The sequence below is a fragment of the Acinonyx jubatus genome, chromosome D4 (genome assembly GCF_027475565.1).
Source record: "Acinonyx jubatus isolate Ajub_Pintada_27869175 chromosome D4, VMU_Ajub_asm_v1.0, whole genome shotgun sequence".
Classification (NCBI taxonomy): domain Eukaryota; kingdom Metazoa; phylum Chordata; class Mammalia; order Carnivora; family Felidae; genus Acinonyx; species Acinonyx jubatus.
Window position 1 is genome coordinate 84,416,598 of NC_069391.1, and position 22,379 is coordinate 84,438,976.

General features: G+C 50.2%; 1 protein-coding gene and 1 long non-coding RNA gene across 8 annotated transcripts in view; one reads left to right on the top strand and one right to left on the bottom strand.

Annotated features, from left to right (window-relative positions):
- The window catches only part of LOC106968182 (uncharacterized), an 81,592-nt gene extending 74,247 nt beyond the window's left edge, over positions 1-7,345 (bottom strand). For 3 of the 6 annotated variants that reach the window (XR_008291295.1, XR_008291303.1, XR_008291297.1), the window contains exon 1: positions 4,402-6,730. This is a non-coding gene — a long non-coding RNA (uncharacterized LOC106968182). Of the gene's footprint in view, positions 1-4,401; positions 6,731-7,245 lie in introns of those variants that run through there. The other 3 variants (XR_008291298.1, XR_008291300.1, XR_008291301.1) reach the window with 3 other exon arrangements.
- VLDLR (very low density lipoprotein receptor) overlaps positions 6,787-22,379 on the top strand; it is a 30,933-nt gene continuing 15,340 nt past the window's right edge. For both annotated transcript variants that reach the window (XM_027041112.2, XM_027041113.2), the window contains exons 1-3: positions 6,787-7,439; positions 7,594-7,727; positions 19,510-19,629. In XM_027041112.2, the coding sequence (XP_026896913.2) occupies positions 6,802-7,439; positions 7,594-7,727; positions 19,510-19,629 (892 nt within the window). In that variant the 5' untranslated portion in view covers positions 6,787-6,801. The remainder of the gene's footprint in view (positions 7,440-7,593; positions 7,728-19,509; positions 19,630-22,379) is intronic.

Genomic DNA, 22,379 nt, shown 5'->3' on the forward strand with positions numbered 1-22,379 from the left:
CAAAGTCCCCATTTCCTTAGAAACTCCCTGTGTATGTGTGTTTTATTATTTTTTTTAATCTTTATTTTTGAGAGAGAGAGAGACAGAGTGCTAGCGGGGGAGGAACAGAGAGAGAGGGAGACACAGAATCCAAAGCAGGCTCCAGGCTCTGAGCTGTCAGCACAGGGCCCGACGCAGGGCTTGAACCCACAAACCATGAGATCATGACCTGAGCCGAAGTCAGACGCTTAACCAACTGAGCCACCCAGGCGCCCCTCGTGTGTTTTAAATGCTATAGCACTACGTCCCAAAACCTCCTATAAACTGCGGTTACGACATAGGAGACCAATCAAATTCGAGGCCAGAATCTTAGGAATTAAATATCAAGAGTTTCTGGAAAATAAACTTAAAACTGGTCCAGCGCTTCGTTCCTTGATTGAAAAACAGGCAAAACAAAACCCCGAACCCTGAAAATACAGGACAGCTGTGTCACAATGCAACCAGGCTGTGGATGTCCTATATTAGTCTACTTCAATTTGAAACATAAACTTCGTGTGGTTCACTTTACTTTTCCCAGGTCGGTAAATCCCCCTACGGCCCTCTGGTGCTGCATTCACATCTGTTTTTCTACCGAACAAACCCCCAATCGTGCTTTCTTTGTTCAGAGAGAGAACGTCTTTCTACCAAGCCATCCAATTTCCAAATAATGTCCCCTGACCCTACTCATTACATACTGCACATTACAGAATCATCTGACTTCTCTGGGTAGCTCAGGATGTCTCAACCGTGGCACCACTGACATTTTGGACCAGACAGATCATTCTTTGTTGTGGGGGCCTGTTCTGTGCCTTGTAGGCTGTTTGTCGACCAGCAGCCTGGGCTCTATCCACTGTATGTCATCAGTACCTGTCCCGGAGGCATGAAAACTAAAACTCCAGACACTGCCAAATGTTCTGGGGGGTGGAGGAAAGGTGGGGGGAGCAGGGGACGTGGGGACAAGATGACTGGCAGTTGAGAGCCACCGGTCTAACCTCATCCTCAACCTATTTGGAGTTTTATTCTGGCTGTAAACTCTTTACCAAGTTTGGCTACATTTTCACTTTCTGAAATTGTTCAAAAGCAGCTCGCAAAACAGCATTCGGCCTTGGGATTTCTAACGAGGTTTTGCGACAAGGTAATCCTCAGTAGGGGCATTGAGCATTTGATTTGGGTTGAGGGAGGGGTGGGGAGCTGACTTGACCATGATGCACAAGAAGGTAGCTTTTAGCAGAGTCTTTCCTAGTACGCTACCCTCTGAATTCCCTCCAGGATGAGCAAGTTACCCTCACTGGATGGAGTTTTGCCCAGTGCTTTACAGGATGCCCACGACATCCCTTAAGAGGGCACCTCGAGGGGCACCGGGGCAGCTCAGTCAGTTAAGCGTCTGACTTCGGCTCAGATCTCACAGTTTGTGGGTGCAAGCCACGTGTCGGGCTCTGTGCTGACAGCTCAGAGCCTGGAGCCTGCCTCGGAGTCTGGGTCTCCCTCTCTGCCCCTCCCCCACTCACACTGTGTCTCTCTCACAAAAATAAGCATTAAAAAATTTTTAAAAAGAGGGCACCTCTGTCAGTCAGTTACTTCTTACCAAGTGAAAACTCAATCCAAAAGGCCTAATGCAAACAAAGGGAATTCACGGGCTCAGGTAAGTGGGAAGTCCTACAAAAATCACAACTTGCAGGAGACTGGCCTCAGGCTGGGGGTCAAGTTTGCGGGCTGTCTCTCTGATTTTCTCAGCCTCCTCTTCTCCGTGAGTCAGGCTGGCCTTCAAACCGGCTTCCTTCACGGTGGCACAATGTCTGTACATGTTCCGGCCAAACGTCCATGCACCACGTTGCTCTAAAGAGGGTGCCTTTCTAGCCAAGAAAAGTCTTGTATTTCGCTGCAAGGAGACAGGCCTGAGTTAAATGCTTAGGGCTGAAGCATCCCAGCAGTGTGGCCAGAAGGCCATGGGCTGACAGGTTGAGGCCCTTGAATCAATCACAGGGGCTGAGGGGGGGTAAGTTATGTTGAGGGGTTTAGAACACTGGTTCTCAAAGTGTGTTCCCTGACCAGTGGCATCAGCATGACCTGGGAACTTGCTGCAAATACAAATCTTCAGGCCCCATCCCAGACCTGCTGTAACAGCAAGTCCGGGGTGGGGCCCAGCAATCCATGTTTCCATAAGACCTCCGGGTCATTTCTGACAGAAGCTGGGGTTCATGCCCACGGGTTTAGACCACTAGGCCCCGCTCACAGAGCCTGGAGTGGGGTGAATCCCATGCACATCACTGGCCTGTCACTCGATCAGAAGAGGATCTGGCGGAGGCCCCAGAAGTTACAAAATCCTTTGAAGGGAGAAAGTTTAGGTCACTTCTCCCTATGGCACAGCTACGGGGGAGAAAACGCAGCAATTAGTGCTTCAAACTATCGGTTCGAGGATGCCTTCTGCTGCCCCTATTTGCTAGTGCACAGGGCTTAAAGAAAAGGAAATGTCCCACGTTCGCACTTGCATTTTCTGGGGCCCCACCCTGCCGGCCCTGGAGACATTGGCCAAAGACGTGTACGCATATCTGAGAACAGTGAAGCTGCCTGGCTGTTCAAATTGCAGCGAAGGAGACGTTCTCTAACAAAGTTTCTTAACACAGTCCATCCTAAGAATCAACTGGACTGAGATAACACACACGGCCCTCTTGGGCCCTCTTGGGATCCACTGAGTCAGGATCTCCAAGGGAGGATCTGGGAACCTGCGCTTTCAGCCGCCATTGCTAGGGAGCCTCATGAATTACGTGTTTTTGGAAAACTCCATTCTAAGAGATACAAGCAAAGGACTGAGGAGAAAAATCTCACAGGGGCGCCTGGGTGGCTCAGTCAGGGAAGCGCCCAACTTTGGCTCAGGTTGTGATCTCTCAGTTCGTGGGTTCGAGCCCCACGTCTTGGTTCTGTGCTGAAAGCTCAGAGCCTGGAGCCTGCTTGGGATTCTGTGTCTCCCTCTCTCTCTGCCCCTCCCCCGTGCTCGCTCGCTCTCTCTCTCTCTCTCTCTCTCAAAAATAAACATTAAAAAAATTTTTTTAAAAAAGAAAAATCTTGGGGCATGTGGGTGGCTCAGTCGGTTGAGTGTCCGATTTCATCTCAGGTCATGATCTCACAGCTTGTGAGTTCGAGCCCCGCGTCGGGCTCTGTGCTGACAGCTCAGAGCCTGGAGCCTGTTTCAGATTCTGTGTCTCCCTCTCTCTGTCCCAACCCACTCGCATTCTGTCTCTGTCTCTCTCAAAAACAAATAAACATTAAAAAAAATTTTTTTAAAGAAAAAATAAAAAGAAAAATCTCACAAAGAAATTATATGAACACGACTGAGCACAAAAATAGTTTCTTCCTCTTGCGTACACATTCCCCTCACTACCAAGGCCCCTAAGTGTTCTTCTTCTCATCTTACCTGCTTCCCAAATATGTCATTCTTCATACCACTGCCAGTGTGAACGTTCTAGACTGCACTTGATATCAGGGCTCCAATCAAAACTCAAAATAACAGTGGACTAGATGTGTTCACAGGGAATGACCTCCATAGATAGGTGTTACTGTCAATATTCTGTTACTCGGGAGCAGCAGTGGGCCCGTGGATATTTTTTTTATATTTACAGAAGTAAATTAGCAAATAAAGAGAGCCATAACTGTACTGATGATAGGAATGTCGATACAATTTGTGCCCTGAGCATAAAGTTAAATATATTTTTAAAAGTTAAGAGATGGAATATGTTAATCTCTCTCAATACTCAGAGTAAGGTTTAAAATACTTTTTTCCTGTGTATTTTATAATTACTCCTTAGTGAATTATATGACTTACTAAATTAAAGTAAAATTATTTTAAATAGTTATTTAAAGTTAAAAAGAAAAAAAAGGCCATCACCTCGCCACGGCCTTCAGGATGGAGAGCTAAGTCACCATGATGCACAGGTCTCCACGGAATCCAGTCCTGACCTTTCCTCCGCGGCCTTCTTTCACCCCAGTGGCCCACTTGAAACCCACCCTTGAAACATCCTGCATCCCTGGCATGGCCTTGAACACCTGATTCTCTTTTGCCTTTTTCTTAACTTGCTCAACCCCACCTTCCTTCTCCACTCTCCCAGTGAGTCAGCCAGGGTTAATGCTAGTTAATGCTTCTCCCGAGACCCAGGTGGCAAATATTTCAGGCTTTGCTAGCAACATAGGGTTTCTGTTACATATTTTTCTTCTTTGTTTTGTCCGTTTGTTGTTTGGGGGTGGTTGTTTTTGCTATAATCCTTTTTTAAAAATGTAGAAACTGTTCTTAGATCCCTAAGCCCTCCAAAAGCAGGCCGCTGGCCATTTGCTGACCTCTACTCTACGTGACCACTGCCAGACCCATATAGACAGCAGAGAATTACTCACATAGTCATCCACAGATCGGGTTCACGAAGCAGTCCTATCTTGAGCATTTCTGGTCATCAGACGGCAGACAAAAGATGGGGTCTCACTGCAAGCCATGAAATGCTCCAGTCCCCAAGTGGCGCCCTGTGACTTCTCACAAATAATTGGCCAAAATTCGTCTTTCAGTCCCGCCCAACCAACAGGGGAGCCGGAAGGTGGGATCCCAGCACGTGCCCAGCAGTCCTAAGAACTGGAATAAACGTGGAATAAACATGATGCGTCTACTCAGCCCCAAGACACCTGCTCTGGAAAGCCTTGTTGGACACGCTCGTTCCCCAGCCAGATTAGCTACTCTTCCCCTGTCATCTTATAGCACCTGGAGCATTCCTTGGGCTGTGCCGAGGATGCCGGAGCTGCTGCTTCTCTGCCTTCCCCAGCAGACCTTGAGTTCCTTGGGGAGGCATCTCCATATGCCAACCGCATAACACAGGGACCACGAGCCAAGGATGCCCGATGTGTGTTGTCTCAACAACAACAAAAATGAATGTGATGGACTGTGGGAGTGAATGGCTGCCTCTGCATTTCCCCAAAGGCTCCTGGAGCTAGCAGTGTTAACCCTTCTGAGACCAGCTAGTTCAACCACACCAGTCTCCACTTGTGATAAACATCATCTTGGTTATCCAGCCCTTTTCTCTCTTCGTCAAACTCCTTTCTTCTTATAGCTGTTTTCTTCTAACCATCAATGCTTTGCAGCAAGCTGGTCCCTGAGACCAGAGAGCACTCTGACTTTACGTGGACTGGTTTGTTTTCAGTTTACAGGGCAGAAGGCAGGCACAGGGAGGCACCGTGATTTTCCTACACTGCACAGCCAATCAGAGGTAGAGCCAAGAGTTACGCTTCCTTTCGAAGCAACAATAAAGCGCCACGATGGAGCCCAGAGCCTCAGCTAAATTCACCGGCGGTTTATTTATACCCCTTAGAGAGGCAGACATCATAATACGTGTGTGTCAGCCGTGAGCCTACTCCGTCATACCCGTGTTTAGGTCGTGGTACCCAGGCAATGATCTCCGAGCAAACTATTAGAAACAAGCCCCATGACTATTTATTAACGTGGCGCTTTTTCCATATCGCTTCCACTCATCTCTTCCTCTGGAAAGTGACACAGCTCACTCTCAGACGGTCTCTCAGAACCCTGAGGATACCGGAGACGATGTGCCCCGAAGGCTGTATACACCTTCATGCCGACGAGGGGAACAACCCTTGCATGCGTTTGCACTGCTGAACGGCCTACAACAAATTTGGATTCCGTTTCACATGCCCCATGTGTATGGCTGCTGCAGTTCGTGCCGAATGCGCAAGCAGAGGCTGGGCAAGACAGCATGCAAAAAGCCCTACAGTGCCACACTCCGCCAACACACCGGATGGAACCCTTGAAGGCTGATCAGTCACCACCCTGACATCCTCTGGCCCCGGCAAAGTGTGTCCTGACCTGAGGTTTTCCCCTCTGTCCATCTCCTGGAGACAGGAAGTTCCTAACGAACGTCCCATCTGGTGGCCAGCCTTGACAAATGCCCAGAAGCACTGGGGCAAAGAGAATATAGCTAAGCAGTGCCCACCAGATCACCAAGAGACTCGTGCTAGAATGAGATCCCCTCGAAACCTGTGAATGTGGGGTCATCCCATATAAAAACTTAAAAGCCAAATAGCTTGGTACGCCCTGCAACTCTCATGAAGTGCTTAAAAGACCACCGCAGACCCCGCACCTCAACCAGGGGAAAGTGTGCGAGAAAGAGGAAGCACCCCAAACAACAAATCGTAAGCTCAGGTACCGCCGGGCACCAAACAAGAATCAGTCCTTAAAAGGAATCCTGGCCTTGACTTCCTTTTTCTCTTTCCCTAAGCCTCGTAATTGAATGTTACAAACTGTATCAGGAACCGCCAACCCAGGTTCCCCCCTTCCCCCAAACAAGAAAAGGTTAAGCTTTTAATTACAGGCCCTCAAACTACCGTTCTGTGCAATTATCAATTAACTATAATCGTGGATGAGCGAAGGCAGAGCTGCGCTAGCAAATTCCGTCCGCCCAGGCTGGGTTATTTCAGTCCCGTTCCATTACCGAGAACAAACCACAAACGCACGCACCCTCGCGCGCGCACACACGCTCTCGCTTAAAGGCACATTTCACTTTTGGCGAAAATGGCACCTCGGCGTGCAGTTGAGACCCCCCCCCCCCGCCCCCCGCGGGCTCCATCACTTTCGGGTGGAGACAGGAGGCCCAAGGAAGACGCTACCTACCAGCCTTAGAGTACCAGCCTCTCTGGGGAGCAGGAGAGGGGGGAGGGGGAGAGAGAGAGAGAGAGATGCGTGTTGCCCTTGGAAGCCTCAAGTCCCCCCGGGCGGCCAGCCCCGTTAGCGGGAAGGCGATGGCAACAGCAGCAGCAGTTGCATCAGCGCTAACTACTGCCGCCGGCCGCCGGGAGGGTACAGTAACGACCGCAGGGAGCGTGCAGCTGCTGCGGCGGCAGGTTCCCTGGATCAGGAAATTAGGGCAGGCACCGGGGATTGGAGGCGAGGGCGGCGCGCGAGCCAACCAGCGGCCGCCCCGGGCCCCCGTGAGCCCCGGGCGGACGCGCGGAGCCGCCGGGCCCCAGGAGCAGTCCCGGTGGCGGCCGCGGCCACGGCCACTCACGCACGCACACGCTCGCACTCAGACTCGCACACCCCCTGCGCAGGCACCTGGCTGCCCGGAGCTTATAAAAGCGGCGCGTCTAGGGGAAAGGAGGGCTGGAGCCGCCGCTCCCCACCCCCTCACACCCCCCTCACCCCTCGCTGACCACTCCCCCTCCTGCCCCCTCCTCGCAGCTCACCCCGCGCTCCGGAGGCAGCCGCCAGTGTGGGTGCTCCGCGGCCGGCTCCGCTCTCCTCTGCCTTGCTCCTCTGCTCTCGGCTCCCCACCCCACCCCCTCCTTCCCCTCCCCTCCTGTACCCTCCCCTCCTCTGCAGCGCCTGCATTATCTTCTGCCCGCCGGCTCGGCTTGCACTGGTGCTGCAGCCCGGGGAGGTGGGTGGGTGGGTGGGTGGCTGGTGGGGAGGAGATTGTGCAAGTTGTAGGGGAGGGGGGGTGCCCTCTTCTTCCCCGCTCCCTTTCCCCCTTGCTAACTCCTTCCCCTCCTCCTCCCCCCTCCCCGCCCCCACCTCCTTCCTCCTTCGCGAAGGGCTGGTAACTTGTTGTGCGGAGCGAGCGGCGGCACCATCCAGGCGGGCACCATGGGCACGTCCGCGCGCTGGGCGCTCTGGCTGCTGCTCGCGCTGTGCTGGGCGCCCCGGGAGAGCCGCGCCACCGCAGCGGGTGAGTGAGGACGCGCCCCTCCGCTGGCTGCCCGGACCCAGCCTGGGCGCCAGTGGGGGGTGGGGGGGGCGAGGCCCGGGTCTCCTTTTGCCCACCCCCCTCCTAGGAGGCGCCTCTCCGCTCAGCTCGCCTTTTTTCCCTCCCAACCCTGGTGGCGCCTCTGAGCCGACTGTCATCGCCGCGGCTACGGGGAGCCGGGCTGGGTGGGGGGGGAGGGCGGGCGGACAGCGGGATTTGGGGTATCCTAAAGCCTGGCCTGAACTCTTCATTCCCTAACACTGTCTCCCCCAGAGCCACTGCTTTGCCTCGTTTTTCACCCTGCTTGGTCGGGGCTGGGGAATGTGGGCTTCTGAGCCACTGAACAATGGTTCTGTCTGCCAGGCGGAGTGTTAGGAAGGAGGCAGAGGGCCGGGTCGGGCCGAGACGCGCTCGGGAACCGGGGGCGCGCTCCTGGGACTTGAGGTGGTGGTGGGGGGGGGGGTGACTGGGCGATGGACGCAGGTGGGCGTGTGCGGGGACGCGGGGCGCCAGGTGCAGGTCCTGGCAGCGAGACCCTGGCGGTGGCGGGGAGCGGGCGCACGTTCAATGGGCGGCAGCGGGCGGGCTCCCGGGGAGCCACTACAAGTGCACAGCCTGCTCACCCGGACTGCGACTCCCCCGGCGCCCGGTGGTCGCTCTGGAGTACGGGTTCAAATAGGACTCCCCACTGGGTGTTCCTCCCCTGCTCACTCCCCTTCGCGAAGTGTTTGTAAACCTCTCGGGTCTCGCGTACAGCTGAACGGGGGAGGGGAGCGGAACGAAGACTTAATCAGGTTAGTTTGCTACTTTTGGTTCCCGGTGAGATTTCCTCGAGAGAAATTGAGCCCTAATCTGGTGACTGTGTAATTAGCCTTCATTCCAAACAATAGATCAAAGGGAGTAGCGCGAGTGGCGGTGGTGACGGCCGTGGAGTCCCCAGGGTCTGCCGCACTGGGCCCGGGAGCCCTGTGCTCAGCCACGCTCCGCTTGGAGCCGCACAACTTTGCGGGGCAGGCGACAGCAAGCCCTTCTAAGGATTCCGTGGGAAGCCTGGTGGGTCCCCGGAGTGATCTTGACAGGACAGCACGGGGCTTGCTGGCCAGTTCTACGGCAGTGGGACAGGAAGGTGCCCCCGTCCCGAGTACCCATTTCAGAGTCCCTAGCTCCTGCAGCCCGGTGGCCTAGGAGGCCGGCCTGCCTGCAGTCACGTGTCTCCTAAAGTGAGCCAACTTTACAGTGTGCGGTCAAGCAGCCTCTTTCGGGCAGGGCAGTACGTGGGGGCTTCAAGCCTCCGACCGCCCCCCTGCCCTTTGGTCCAGCTGTCCCCAGCGAGCATGTGAAGCAGGGACGGGCTTTTCTGCCCTCCGCGATTGGCTGGCCGCCCGAGCACGTTTGGGTTGGTCACATGTCTCCGCGTACAGCAGCCAGAGGAGTATTATCTTTAAGGGAATGTACAAGACCCGACAGGCTCCCCAGGACTGTTCGCTGAAATGCTTTCCCCTTGAAAAAGGCGAGTCCTGGAGATAGCCTCTAATGTGCCACACACGTTAAGAGGCTGGAAAAGTCCTGCCTACAAGAATTTGCAGACTGGAACATGAATCGTTAATGGATGAGCAATCCCAACTTATTCAACGATTTCTCACAATAGTGCGGTGCATTATACTTTCCGTAACATCTCAAAAGACGGAGGTATGCCAGAAACTATTGCTAACCGGCCAGGAGGTGGGAGACAGACTCATTTTTGGTGCATGTTCTGTTCCTAGTCTTTTAATTTAACATGTGATAGCTTTCCATGTGGGGTTAACTTTATCCTACAGGAAGCTGGGGATGCACTTGAACTGCTGAGATGGGTTAGCTGAAGCTCTATGTTCACCTTGGAAGAGGCAGGTGAGGGTCCCCTTGGCTCCCCTACGTCCACGTGTGAAACACGTGCGGTGCCATGACTAGTGAAAAGTAGGAGCCCGTGCAAGACTTAAATTCTTCCAAGGAAGAGAGGCACGTCATTTTTCACGTGGATAGAATCTGGGATTGGCCGAAGGAGGAATGGATCCCAAGCCAACCCAGACTGGCTCCTGTCTGAAGTTCAAAGTCCCAGGCCATATGGGCCGGCTTTTGGCCGTTTTCTCTACATCCCTTCTTCCCAAACCCTCCCCACATCCATACACGCTCACGGTAGCCATATAAAATATTCTAGGATGGGGGAGGGGCAGCTGCGCCCGGATATCCTGGCCTGGAACTTAGGCCAACAAGAGAGGTTGAAGTTCAGTAGTGTAGTATGCCTGATGGCAGACACCTGGGAGTTTTAGCACGTGTTCCTCCAGCCCAGGTGCTCAGGATTAGGCTGTGGGGTACCACATTTTCAAGCCAGAGTCTGGAAGAACCAAGGTGTTATGAGGGGTATTCAGATGTGGCCAGCAACCAGGAAAATGAGTAGGCAGAAACTTCTCTAACTTCGGGAGTCGGTTGGGGAAGCCGGCAGTAAGAGGAGACCTGGAGGGCAAGGAGCAAATAAACTTGAGCCAGCCTGTAGCACCGCGGGAAGGTGTCACAGCGATCACGAGCCTCAGGCCGAGGAATGAACTCGTGAGTCTGGACTCCTTAAGGAGGATCACCAGGCAAGTGACAGCTTCCTCAGGCTGGAGCACCCCCCTTCCGGGCAGCGGCCTGTTGCTACTCCATGTGACATTTCGCTGTAATGTCTGTCCTGTGTTGTTAGGATTCTTTCCTCTTCCAGCCTGCGGCCCCAGATGCCTGATGCCTGCGTAAAGGCCAAGTGCAGCCAACTGTTGAGACTTTGCCACAATAAGCAAAGGTAGTAAGGGCACGGCAGTCCCCTTGCTTTGAAGAAGTCCTGATGGCAGTGTTTCTGCCTTTCGTAAAGTCAAACAATCATCATTTTGATTTCACGGGAGCAGTTTGACTACCGCCTACTGCTCGAGACGCGATGAAAAGTAGCTCCAAGCCCCTTCTACTCCACAAGTATCAAACTGATAAGACCACAAGAACTCCTCAAACATGGCCGTAAGGTCAAGGGAGTAGGTAGCTCTCAGGCACATGGCTTTGCGTTTTGAGCCAAAGATGGGAAGACTCAGAGCACAGCATAGGTAAATGGGTACCTCAGATTAAAGATCTAGAGCGTTTTCCATTTCTTACAGAAGGTGAGTGAAGCTGTCCTTTTTGGTAGAAAGAAGAACGATCAAGGGTGGGCGGTTACCTGTTGTAGGTCAAGTCATAATTACGTTTACTGTGGCTACTGACCATTCTTTGGAAAGCCACCTTCACTTACTAGCCTAGAAGACATTAAATGCCTCAAAGGGCCGTGATAAGGTCTGTAATGATGTTTATGATACATGTACCTGCCTTAGGAGACCTATTCAGGGTGTGCCTCTCTCTAGATGGTTAGCTGATAGACTCAACATGGTCGAGTGTGTTCCCTTCTACTTTAAGTCAATCTCAAGAGAGTTCTCAGGGCACAGCACGAAGACCACTTCCAAGACAAAGGGCCCAAAAATACCTTCTGCAGAGGTGACGGAGGAGATGTATCTGTTGAGCAGAAGTGGTCCAGGGACATTTTTTCCCCCCTCTCCCCAGCTGAAGAATTTTTAGCTAGGAAATTGGAGGACTGATCGCTTTTTAGTTTGCAGACTTCACTGTAGCAGAAATCTTGCTGGATCATTTCACTCTGCCCTTTTCAATATGAATTGGTGTCCCTTGGCTAACCTGTTTTGTTGACTCAGCAGTAAAAGCTCTAAGCATGGCTTAATGCCACCTGGTTAGATACACTAGCCCCGCAGCAGCAACGCCCTGAGAGGGCAGGTGATACCTTAAAGTTAGCCTATTTTTTCCTTTGTGCGATGTGTCCTGGGAAAGCTTAGGCCTGCTGGTTATATGGGGGCCCTAAATTAAGCACAAGGATGCCTGCTGGGTGCTGGGAGACTTAGTACAGAGATTATGCAAAAAAAAAAAAAAAAAAAAAAAAAAAAAGGAGGGGGGTGCTTAATGTTTGCTTGGAGAGCCTTTGACTTCTTTGTATTTTAAAAATGTTCCATGGGTGGATAGAGTTAGGGAAGGGCATGCACACTCTTGTTTTTAAAAGGTAACTTTGGGGACAGAAACTAGAAGATGGGGACCACTGGCTGGAGTGGAAGATTTTGCCACCAACTCAGGTCTTCTGGGTTGGCCCTCCTGGCTAGGAGCCTTTATGTATATAGCCATTTATGTATATGCTTTTGGCGGTGGGGGGGGGTGGGGCTGGGCTTGCAACTTGCCCAGCAAAGGAGATGATAAAACCTTGCTGATAGACAACATTTGCAAATTGCTTCGTGGGTTCAGATGTTATAACCTCACACTTCCCCCTAAATACATTTGCAAATTACTTCACGTGTTACCACTTAATTCTTCCCACCAAATACTGTTGAGTTGTAGACAGCCCCTAGTCTTTCGTTTTTCTAAAGACTTCCCAAGACCTGACTTATTAACTCATCTGCAGGGTCCCTGAGTAGGTGGTAGAGTCACACTGGCGTCCCTTGTACTTCTGCTTATAACCACTGGACATCCATCTACTGAGCACCACCGGGCATGGCCAGGGGGTAGGGGTGGGGGGTGGACACAGTAACTACGCACTTGGTCCTTTCTTTCATGGCATTTGGTCTAGTGGGGAAGTCAGCTCAGAAGATCAATTCCCCAGGGGCACCTGGGTGGCTCAGTCAGTAAAGCCTCCGACTTCAGCTCAGGTCATGATCTTACGGTTGGTAGGTTCAAGCCCCGCGTCAGGCTCTGTGCTGACAGCTCAGAGCCTGGAGCCTGCTTCGGATTCTGTGTCTCCCTCTCTCTCTGCCCCTCCCCCACTCAGGCTCTGTCTCTCTCTGTCTCTCAAAAATAAAAATAAACGTTAAAAAAATTTTTTTAAAAAGAAAATCAATGCTCCAAAGACAGCCTGGACTACAAGTTCTGGAGAGAAGTGAGCAGATCCGTATTAAGGGCTTAATCATACAACAGGCAGATAGCAGCCAAAGGTCACAGGAGTTCTCCCCTGCTACGTGTGTGATGGCCTGTGTTTTCCCAATCGTCCCCAAGCACTTAGACCTGAATCTGACCAAGCCAGACACTATTCCACCTCTGCAGATGATCTTACAAAAGTGACGAGATTCGAGCAAGAGTGGGTTGCTACCAACGTGACCAAAGAGCACTAAAACATGTCCAAAGTGAAATCCGGGTCCCCTACGTCAAATTTCTAACTTTACCAAGTTAGCTGCTGCTACCGTTTCCCTGGGTCTTGGAAGCTTGCTACTCACAGGAAAATGAGGCCGACGTACCCTCACTGACACACTCCCCCCGGCAGATCAGTGTGGAAAGCGCACAGTTTTTAGGTAATAAAGTGGCACAAAGATGAGGTGACGGTACGCCCACAGGCAGAGGGAAGAGTGGACTTTATAGCATAGAGTCTCTCCACCCAGGAATACTCATCAGTGCCCAAAGAATCTTTAGAGGTCAGGAACCTGGTCCCAAGTTACAAATTCTAGGCCCTTCCTAACGGGCCTAGAAGATATAGAGATGGAAACAGGCAGGTAGGACAAGTATTCCCAGTACGTGACACCCGTGTGACAGGCACAGGGGACCATGGTGAAGCAGCCAGACCTCACCTGGTTGGTCAAGAGAGGACCTGAGGGCCTCATTCAAGGGCAGACCTCTGTGCACACTTATCCAGTGGATAAGTGGATGGGAGTACTGTGTAACGGTGCAGACACAGGCCTGGGGAAGGGGGTGGGTCCCTGGGTGTACTCACAGCAGGTGGCTGGTGGGAACCAAGAGGGAAAAGTTGGGTGAAGTAGGGAGGGAGCAAGGCTCAGCCCTAGAGTTGGTGAGAAGCCTAGAAGCGATACCACCCTTGGCTTTTCAGGCCGTGTCGATTTGAATGGAGACTGTGGCAACCCGGAGGCAGAGAAACTGGAGAGGAATTCACATCAAGTAAGGGATGAGAGCCTGGACAGGGCCAGGGCCTGATGGCGAAACATCAGGGGACAAGAACCAGGACTCCCCACCGGACCACTGGTTTCGAGCAAGGGAAGGAACCCCTCAAGAATAGGGCTCCTGGGGAAGAAAAGAGAGACTTTAGAACTTATATATGGCGCATGGCTGTTAAGGCATCTTGACTGAGTTTGACCTGCCTCAGGTTGCCACCATACTGTCAGCCTTAAGACCAGCATTTGTCACCTGTGTCCATCCAGTGATGGGCGGGACAGCTTATGGGGGCAAGAGATGTGCAGTCCAATCCCTAAAATGACATAGTCCCTTCTGCTGTGGTGGAATCTTAGCCTCCTAACCTTGAGGGAATGATTTCCGAGTGTGATCAGGGCCCAGCAACACCAGTTCTGTCTGGAAACTCAGAAATGCAAGCGTGGGCCCCGCTCTGCTCCCAGTGCATTTGGAACTCTCGTGCTGACTTAGCCGTCCACCCACCACAGAAACTAGTAGCTCCCCAATATGCTGCGACTTGGCCAATGTGCCCTAGACACGAACCAAGCTCTGTAGTCCTTGTAGAAACCCCCCTCCCACCTCGCTGAAGATACTCCAGCAGCTTTTTCTTTTTAAATGAAAATGGGGGAGGGATGGAACACCATCCCTCAACAATAAGACTGTGTTAGGATAGCGTCATCCGGACAGGTGAGACTGCCTAATTCTGGATTGCTTTCAACTGACTCCACTACCTGAGTCGCCAAAAATCAACAGAAATATTCTAGCGGGAAGTAGTCCTGAGTTAGGTGTTTTAGATTGTGGGCATGCTCAGTGTCTGGAGACAGAATGCCCGGGTTCAAATTCTCATACCACCCAAGGGCTGTACCTCCCCCCCTTCTGTGGACAGGTTTCCTGATACATAGATGGGGCATCGTAACGTTCAAAGTATACCATTCAGAATCTACCTGAATTAAAAGACTAAAAGTCTTAGGGCTGCATTTAGCAAACGGTGTTTAAAAAATTATTTACCCACAGTTCCTGAGATTATCTGAATCTAATGTCAATGGAAACACAGTCAGTGGGACTGTAAGATTCACTTGTTCCAGTGAATGAGAAGGATTAACCTACGTATTTAACAGTTTTTCGCTGGTTATGGCAAGTGCTTTAGAGGCTGACTCGAGGGCAGGGACACAACATTTGTGCCTGACACTCAGGCTGTTTTCCTGACTTCCTGTCACTAACTAGCCTCCTCTCCCGAGAGAGAAAACTGCTTTGCTGACTCAGAAGTTAGCTTGTCCTGAGAGGAGTTTTAGCCTGTAAATAGAAAGATTGGCATTAAAGTAGCAGCGAAAGTGAGCGGGACTAAAAATAAACGCCCTCGGTGGCCCCAGAAGTAGCAAAACAAATGGACTCAAGAAATTCCTGTAGATAACACCCGTGTGCTCCAGCGATGAGAGAGAGAGAGAGAGAGAGGGAGAGAGAGAGAGAAAGAGAGACATCTGAAGGCTTGGCCCTGCTGGTCCCAGCACAGTGACAGCCTGAGCCCCTTGGTGCAGGTTCAAATTCATACCTGAGCCCGATACTCAGAAACCCCTCTGCACTCAGGGCCACCCAGAGCCCTCTTGGGAAATGCGTAGCCCACGTTGGAGGGTTTGTATTTACTGTGAGATCCGTACAGTTCAATGAAGCTTCCATACTGTTCTTCCCTGTTAACCTTTGCGGGGAAAGTTAGACAACAGCAGATCGACTTCTATAGGCATTTAAAACTCTGAATTTCTTGGAGCCAGTCCATTGCCAACCTGTCTGGGAAGCAGCATTCACTCTTTAGGTAAACGAGGTTCCTGGGACAAGGGTGCCTTGAACTAAGTTTGCAGGGTCTGATTCCATGTGTGCGAGTGACAGAATCAGGCAGCTGGCCTTTGACAGACACTCCTGGGCCTTCGTTCATGACACGATAATGCAAACAGCTGTGACTAGGTCCATAGGTGGCTACGTACAAGCGACTTCCTACCCAGTGACCCAAAAGGGGAGGGATATTCATTCTTAAGTAGCAGAGCTAAAAGAAAACCCAGATCTAGGCCAACAGTTTGAGGTCTTAAAGCAACAGAAAGACCCCTTTTTAAATCCTTAAACACAAAACTCCTGTGTTGAAAAGAAAGCCTTCCCGGTGGAAACAGGTGGATTCCCCTGGTTCGTGACCAGGTTCCCCACGGTCATGGCCTTTCTCCCTGGTGCAACCACCCTTTTGGTGCTAAGGCATTCCCATGAAACCTCATGGCTTTGAGGAACCTGCCAAAAAACACATTTACTCCAACTGTTCTCCTCTCTGAGCTAAGAGACGCTGGGATACAGATGTCTAGAGCCTCTACTTACAGGGTTATTTTTTGAGGCATCGGCGGCCTTAGCTTAGCCCAAGAATTAACAGCACCTCGGGTATAGATGATTGCAAGCTCACCCCGTTCGCTTTATGCAAGACTAATGCTGAACCTGAGACTTAACTGTCATGGATGAAAATAGACTGCAGGTCCACAATCCCGTAATCCCCCAAAAGCTTTGGAAACCAAAAGCTTCTTAACTTGTTTGGTGCTTCCGGTTCTCCCAGAGCTGTGTTCGGCCACATTGCCAGCTGAGCACCAAAACGGGTGAGGGAGAATCTTTCTGAAACCTGGACAGAAGACCCACAGCCCTGCAGCCTGGCTGAGGTCACAGCAGTCGAGATTCTGGCGTCAAAGCCCTGGTTGCTGTGCACGAGGCAGGGGATTAAACGGAACCGGGAGGACTTCCTGCCCAGGAGGCATCTCTCACAACTGAGTGCTTAGATAACAAGAAACTGAGGCAGGGCCAAAAAGACTTAAGGTCTTTACTCACCTCTGTTTAAAGAAGGCATCCTTTATAAGGCAGCCAGCCAGCCTTACCCACCCGCACCCCGACCCTGCTCCCCTTTTAAACAAGCAGCAACAGTCAATAGCTTGTCTCCACATCGAACCCCCATGCTAATGGAGAATCTTGTGTGTGTCCCGGCAAAACATACTTTTATGACAGTTGGGCAGAAGCTTGGGTGAAGTAGAAATATCTGAGATCACAAAAGGTAGAAAGTAAACTTCTGTTTGTCTTACGGCCTTGGAATACACACGAAGAAAACAGTTATGACTCCTGGTGTCAGCTCAGGTCATGGTACCACAGTTCGTGAGTTCGAGCCCCGCGTGGGGGCTCTGCACAGGCAGCGTGGAGCCTGCTTGGGATTCTGTCTCCCTCTCTCCCTGCCCCTCCCCGTGCACTCGCGCGCGCGCTCTCTCTCTCTCAATAAATAAACAAACTTAAAAAAGAAAAGGCTAATGTCTGTCCAGAGTCTGCTCAGGAGCTGCCCTTAAAGCAGCGTTGCTGGAATTTTAGTGTCACTTAGGACTGACTGTTGGCTACAGCTGTGTTCAGAGACCCTCCTTAAAGGTGCCGGTGAACCCAATGCCAGCCTTCCTGTACTGCGTGCCTGTCCCGCATCCCTGGCCAGCTTGGGTGTCCATGTACTCTGCGGCTTCCAAACTCACTGTCACGATCTTTCGGTACCTCGCCCTCGGAAAAGCGACATTTGACACCTACTTTCTTCTCCCCGTCCAAGCCTGATTGTGCGGTTACCTTTTGGGCACTGTAGATATCCATGTCTGAGTTTTTGGCTCATTTTGACTCAACAACCTTTGGCACTAAAACCTTGAGAAACAAATTTAGAGCCTTCCCGTCTCCACAGCGTCCTCATGGCAACCTGACTGGTCTTCCCAACCATATTTCTATCGATGTTCTCTGATGACTGTTCTTTGTCTGCTTTTCACATAGAGTACTCTAAGTAGATCCTGACCAGTCCTATAGCCCTCAGAAGTCGTGGGGACAGAGAACTGAAGCCAGCGGCCCCTAGAGCAGCACTGAGAACAGTCACAATCTATCGAGACTATATGCCTGGTTTGGGGGGGGGGGGTTGGAGGCAGCCACTCCAAATCGGTTAGCAGTATAAAAATCAGCAGGTGCCACTTCCTGGCAATAACATCTACCCTTTTTTTAACTTTTTAAAAAATATATATTTATTTATTTTTGAGAGAGAGAGAGAGACAGACAGACCGACCAGGAGCAGGGGAGGGGCAGGGAGAGAGGGAAACACAGAATCCGAAGCAGGCTCCAGGCTCCGAGCTGTCAGCACGGAGCCCGACGCGGGGCTCGAACCCACGAATCCTGAGACCGTGACCTGAGCCAAAGTTGGACGCTTAACAGACTGAGCCACCCAGGCACCCCAACACCTACCGTTCTGAATCCCTGACATCTTACCCCCAATAACCTACTTGTGGAATGAACACATAGTATGAAACACAGGTAGGGAATGCCATCAAACCACACTGCTTTGTAGCTGGGGCCCCGCTTAGCTAGACCCTTGACAACAGAATGGCCCATACAGCTACCGATACATTTAGTAGCTAAGAATGTACATTCATAGGGCAAAGCTGACTTGGACCACAATTCGTGTCCGCCAGGGAATTAGCCACACGGGTCTAGAATGCCCCCGGACAGTGGGGAGGAGCCGAACGCAGGGAGGCCAAGGAGAGTATTGTGTACTCAGCACAAGAGTTCTAGTCTGTGCTTGGCACTGTCCCATCTGCTCTCAGGCCAGCAACGCCACAGCTGCAGATACAGGTGGCAGGGCATCGGAGGGCTTTCTGCCGGGAAGGCCTCCCTAAGTAATCTGTACGAGCCATGGGGCACCTCTCGTCTTCTCGCCTCTTTGCAGTATATACTTGCATTGAGCAACCAGATCCTTGCCTTTGAGCTCAAAGAAATCGCATCCTCCAGAAGGACAGACATGATAATGGTAGGAAACACCTGAATGCTAGCTGTCCCATGCCAGGCAAAAAAAAAAAAAAAAGACGCTCTACTTACAAGTATGATTGTATACCACTGTGTGAAGTAAATGCCCATCAGAAAATGGAGATTCAGAGAAACAGACCCCAGGTCTGCCGTTCTACCCGCCCTTCCCCGCCCCCGTCACTAAAAAGGATCTCTTCACCTCTCGACTGTACCTTCTTGATCTTTGTCGTTGAGCCATTTTGTAAGCTTGTCTTTTTCTAATTAGACCTCAAATCCTAAGATGAAGAGCCATGTACTCAACCTCTATTCTGTCCCCTCCTTGCTACCCCTTCTAAATCTCCCTTAGTCTGCTTGTAATAAGGGGCATCCTCTGTGAATCACAGTATAGAATATGGCCAAGAAATGCTATTAATGGATTAGGATTTGGCTGTGTGATTATAGCTACACGAATGAGTTAAAGGAGGGGAAACAAGGCTAGAGGCAGGTGAAGCCCGACCCCACTCCCCGTGTTTTCCGGACAATCCAGGTTCCTTCTTTCTTGGTCTGGCTCCATTAGCCCAGGATCACTACTGCAGACACCAGGGCCACTTTTCACGAGCCAGAAAGGAAAAATGGGCAGGAAAATGGGATCCCTATCCCTTCGAGGACAGTTCCCAGAAGTCCTATTTACTATTTCTGTTGATATTCCAGTAGCCAGACCTTAGCCCCATCCATGGCTATGCCTCACTGCAAGACAGGCTGGGAAATCTAGTCTTCCCCAGACAGCATGTGCCCAGCTAAGAACTCAGTTGCAGTCAGTCGTTGCTCCAGTGCCCACCCCACCCTGGCCCCTAGAATGTTCTACCTGCCGAGTCTGCAGCTGCCCCTCCAAGAAGGACCCTATCCACGGGTTTTGGGGTAACTTGCATGTCTGAATTACCACACTTGTATCCCAGCTTAGCTAAGCGCTCCCTCCTGATTTTAGGAAGAAAAGCCAAATGTGAACCATCCCAATTCCAGTGCACAAATGGCCGCTGTATCACGTTGTTGTGGAAATGTGATGGGGACGAAGACTGTGCTGACGGCAGCGATGAAAAGAACTGTGGTAAGTAAAGAGCCTGACAGCATCACTGGCCTCCCCACGAGGACACATGCACTTACCGTGATGCTCTTTCTAAATGTATTGAGATTCGGAAACTATGATCCATGGCTAAGAATTGCCCTGAACTAGATTGATTGAATGCAAATAAATAAATAATAAATAAATAAATAAATAAATAGATAGATAGATAGATAGATAGATAGATAGATAGATAGTGCGTGCCTGAGGGGCTCAGTTAAGAATCTGGCTCTTAATCTCAACTCAGGTCATCATCTCGAGGTGCATGAGTTCGAGCCCCACATCAGGCTTTGCGCTGACAGCACGGAGCTTGCTTGGAATTCTCTCTGCACCTCTCCTGCTCGTGCACTCTGTCTCCCTCTCAAAATAAATTAACATTTTAAAAAAATATATAATTTTTAATATATTTTAATACATTTTATTTTTATTTTTAGTTAATAAAAACAAATATATTCAATATATATTTCATATATATCATATATGTTAAATACTTAAATATATAATATAAAATATAATAATAAAAGTATTTGTTAAGTATATTTAATATATTTTATATATTAAAAATATATAAAAACTCCAAAGAGTCTATACGTCCTGGCCTAGAGGAATCTAGTTGAATGTTTGACATGGGGCTATCAACCTGAGTGTGGGACGTAGAAGATAAAGTGGAGGTGCTTTCAAATGACAGGACCTGTTTGTAGATCAGGCAAACGTGTGGTAGAGGAAGCAAGGAGAGGGGACCCCAGGACCCGAAGCAGAGACAGACAGAAGCTTGCTTGGAACAGACTTCCTTTTATTTAATTCTCAAATGGCTCTGATCCCCACCCCTGAAGATAAAGCAAGCCACGAGCAGTAAGAAATCACCTAAGGTTTTATAAGGTTAATAAACTCCTGGCATAGAAAATACAGGCCAGTGCAGATCATACATCACAGTACAGAATATGGTAAGGATTTTTTTTTTTAATTCTCTACCTACCACAACTGGTAATTCTAAAGCACTAAGCAGAGTGGAAGACAGTCTTTCCCCAGGAAAGTGGGGATATACCATCATAAGCATTGATCAGCATCTATCCAAAGATCATTGTGAGAAATGCCCCTATGCAATCTGTGTACCCTCATGTTGACCCACCACAGCTGAGAAATACATATCAAGGTGGCACGGAGGTACCCTGAATATATGCCCCAGTTTGCTTTTTGATCCCTTTGTTCTGTGGTGTAAAAATCCTGAAACGATGTTGTGTACGAATGCCGGGGACAACACTGTCATTTGCCTCTTAAAAGATGTTATATACACATGTCCGCTGTACAAATTAGAAACACACAAGAAAAATAGAAGCCAAATGTAGATTGCATCAATTGCCATCTCGTTATGCCTTTCTCTGCTTTTTCATGCATCATTACAAAAATGGCATAGCCTAAGCATCATGGCAGACGATCTTATGCTTGAGCTCGCCGAGCAATAGCAGAGGTGTTTGTACATCGAAATAGGGACTAGCAGCTCCTTTGGAAACAACAGAAAGTCCTTTCTAGTCTCAGGGAAAAAACTCATCTCCAGTCTCAGGACCAAGAGTCTTCCTGGCATCAATATGCCCCTATTTACACCCTAAAACTGGGATTTTAGTCTATCCTACAAGACATGGAGTTCTTGCCACTGCTAGGTTACGTAGGTGAAATAAATCCTTCACGAAGTATCTCCCTGCAAGGACTCACTCTTGGCAACTCTTCTTTTGGAAAGTAACAATTCTTCCTGCATTCCCAAATGTATATTTGGCAAGACCCATTGTTCTTTGTCTTTCATTGTTCTTTCCAGAAGCCTCCTTTTACCATCTAACTTGGTAGCACCTAACCTGGGGCCTCTTAGGGGTCACCACTGGCTTTTCCTAAAAATAGTCTGCACCTCAGTAACTTCCAGACACACAGCAGGAAGATTGAGAAGATTTGAGGAGGTAGATGTAGTTATCACTCACAATCACATGAGGTGGTAAAAATGAAATATATCCTTGGCCAGAGTTGGTCTCTGCCTCGTGGTTCTGAAGGTAGAGAAGGAACATGGGAGCCCTGCTCAGGGAAGCTCTGAATGCTTGTTTTGAGATCTTCCTCCCTGGAAGAAAAAGGCAGCAGAAATGCTTCAAACTCAGAAAGCCTTGTAGTATTCTTCCTATCCAGCCTCTTGATGCTGAACTTGGTTGCAATTTCAGCAGGGCTGTTTCTTTCCAGCGTGTCGACCAGCATTTTCAGTCAGTTGAAGGGGAGACTCCAGAAGCCAGGTGCTTCTGTGGGTCTCAGTAACTCATTGTTTTACAAGTGTTGGGCTGATCTGATTAATCAGTAACTTTAGCTCTCCGAGGAGGAAACAGGTAGCCCTCCTTCCCGGTGGCACACCTGAATCTCTATCCACGTCTTCAGGTCCCATTCCAACAGCCTTTCTTGACCTTCCCAGACTGTGTTCAGAATGGAGAGAGACAAACTCAAGCAATTTGTCTGTCCCTGTTTATCTTTTGTCGTCACACTTTGCAGAGTCTCCCCTCTTGCCCATCCCTGTACCATTTTCATCTGTCTTCAAACCAGTGTGGTCTCCTTAAAGCCATTTCCCGCCTCCTCTTCCTGAGGACCATCACAGGTTGAATTGCCGCAAGCAGCTCTATGGATGTTCTAGCACCTTCCTACATGCGCGGGAGCACATGGGCCCTGGATATGGCCTTCACCATTAATACTGGGGTTTGAGTATTTCAGGG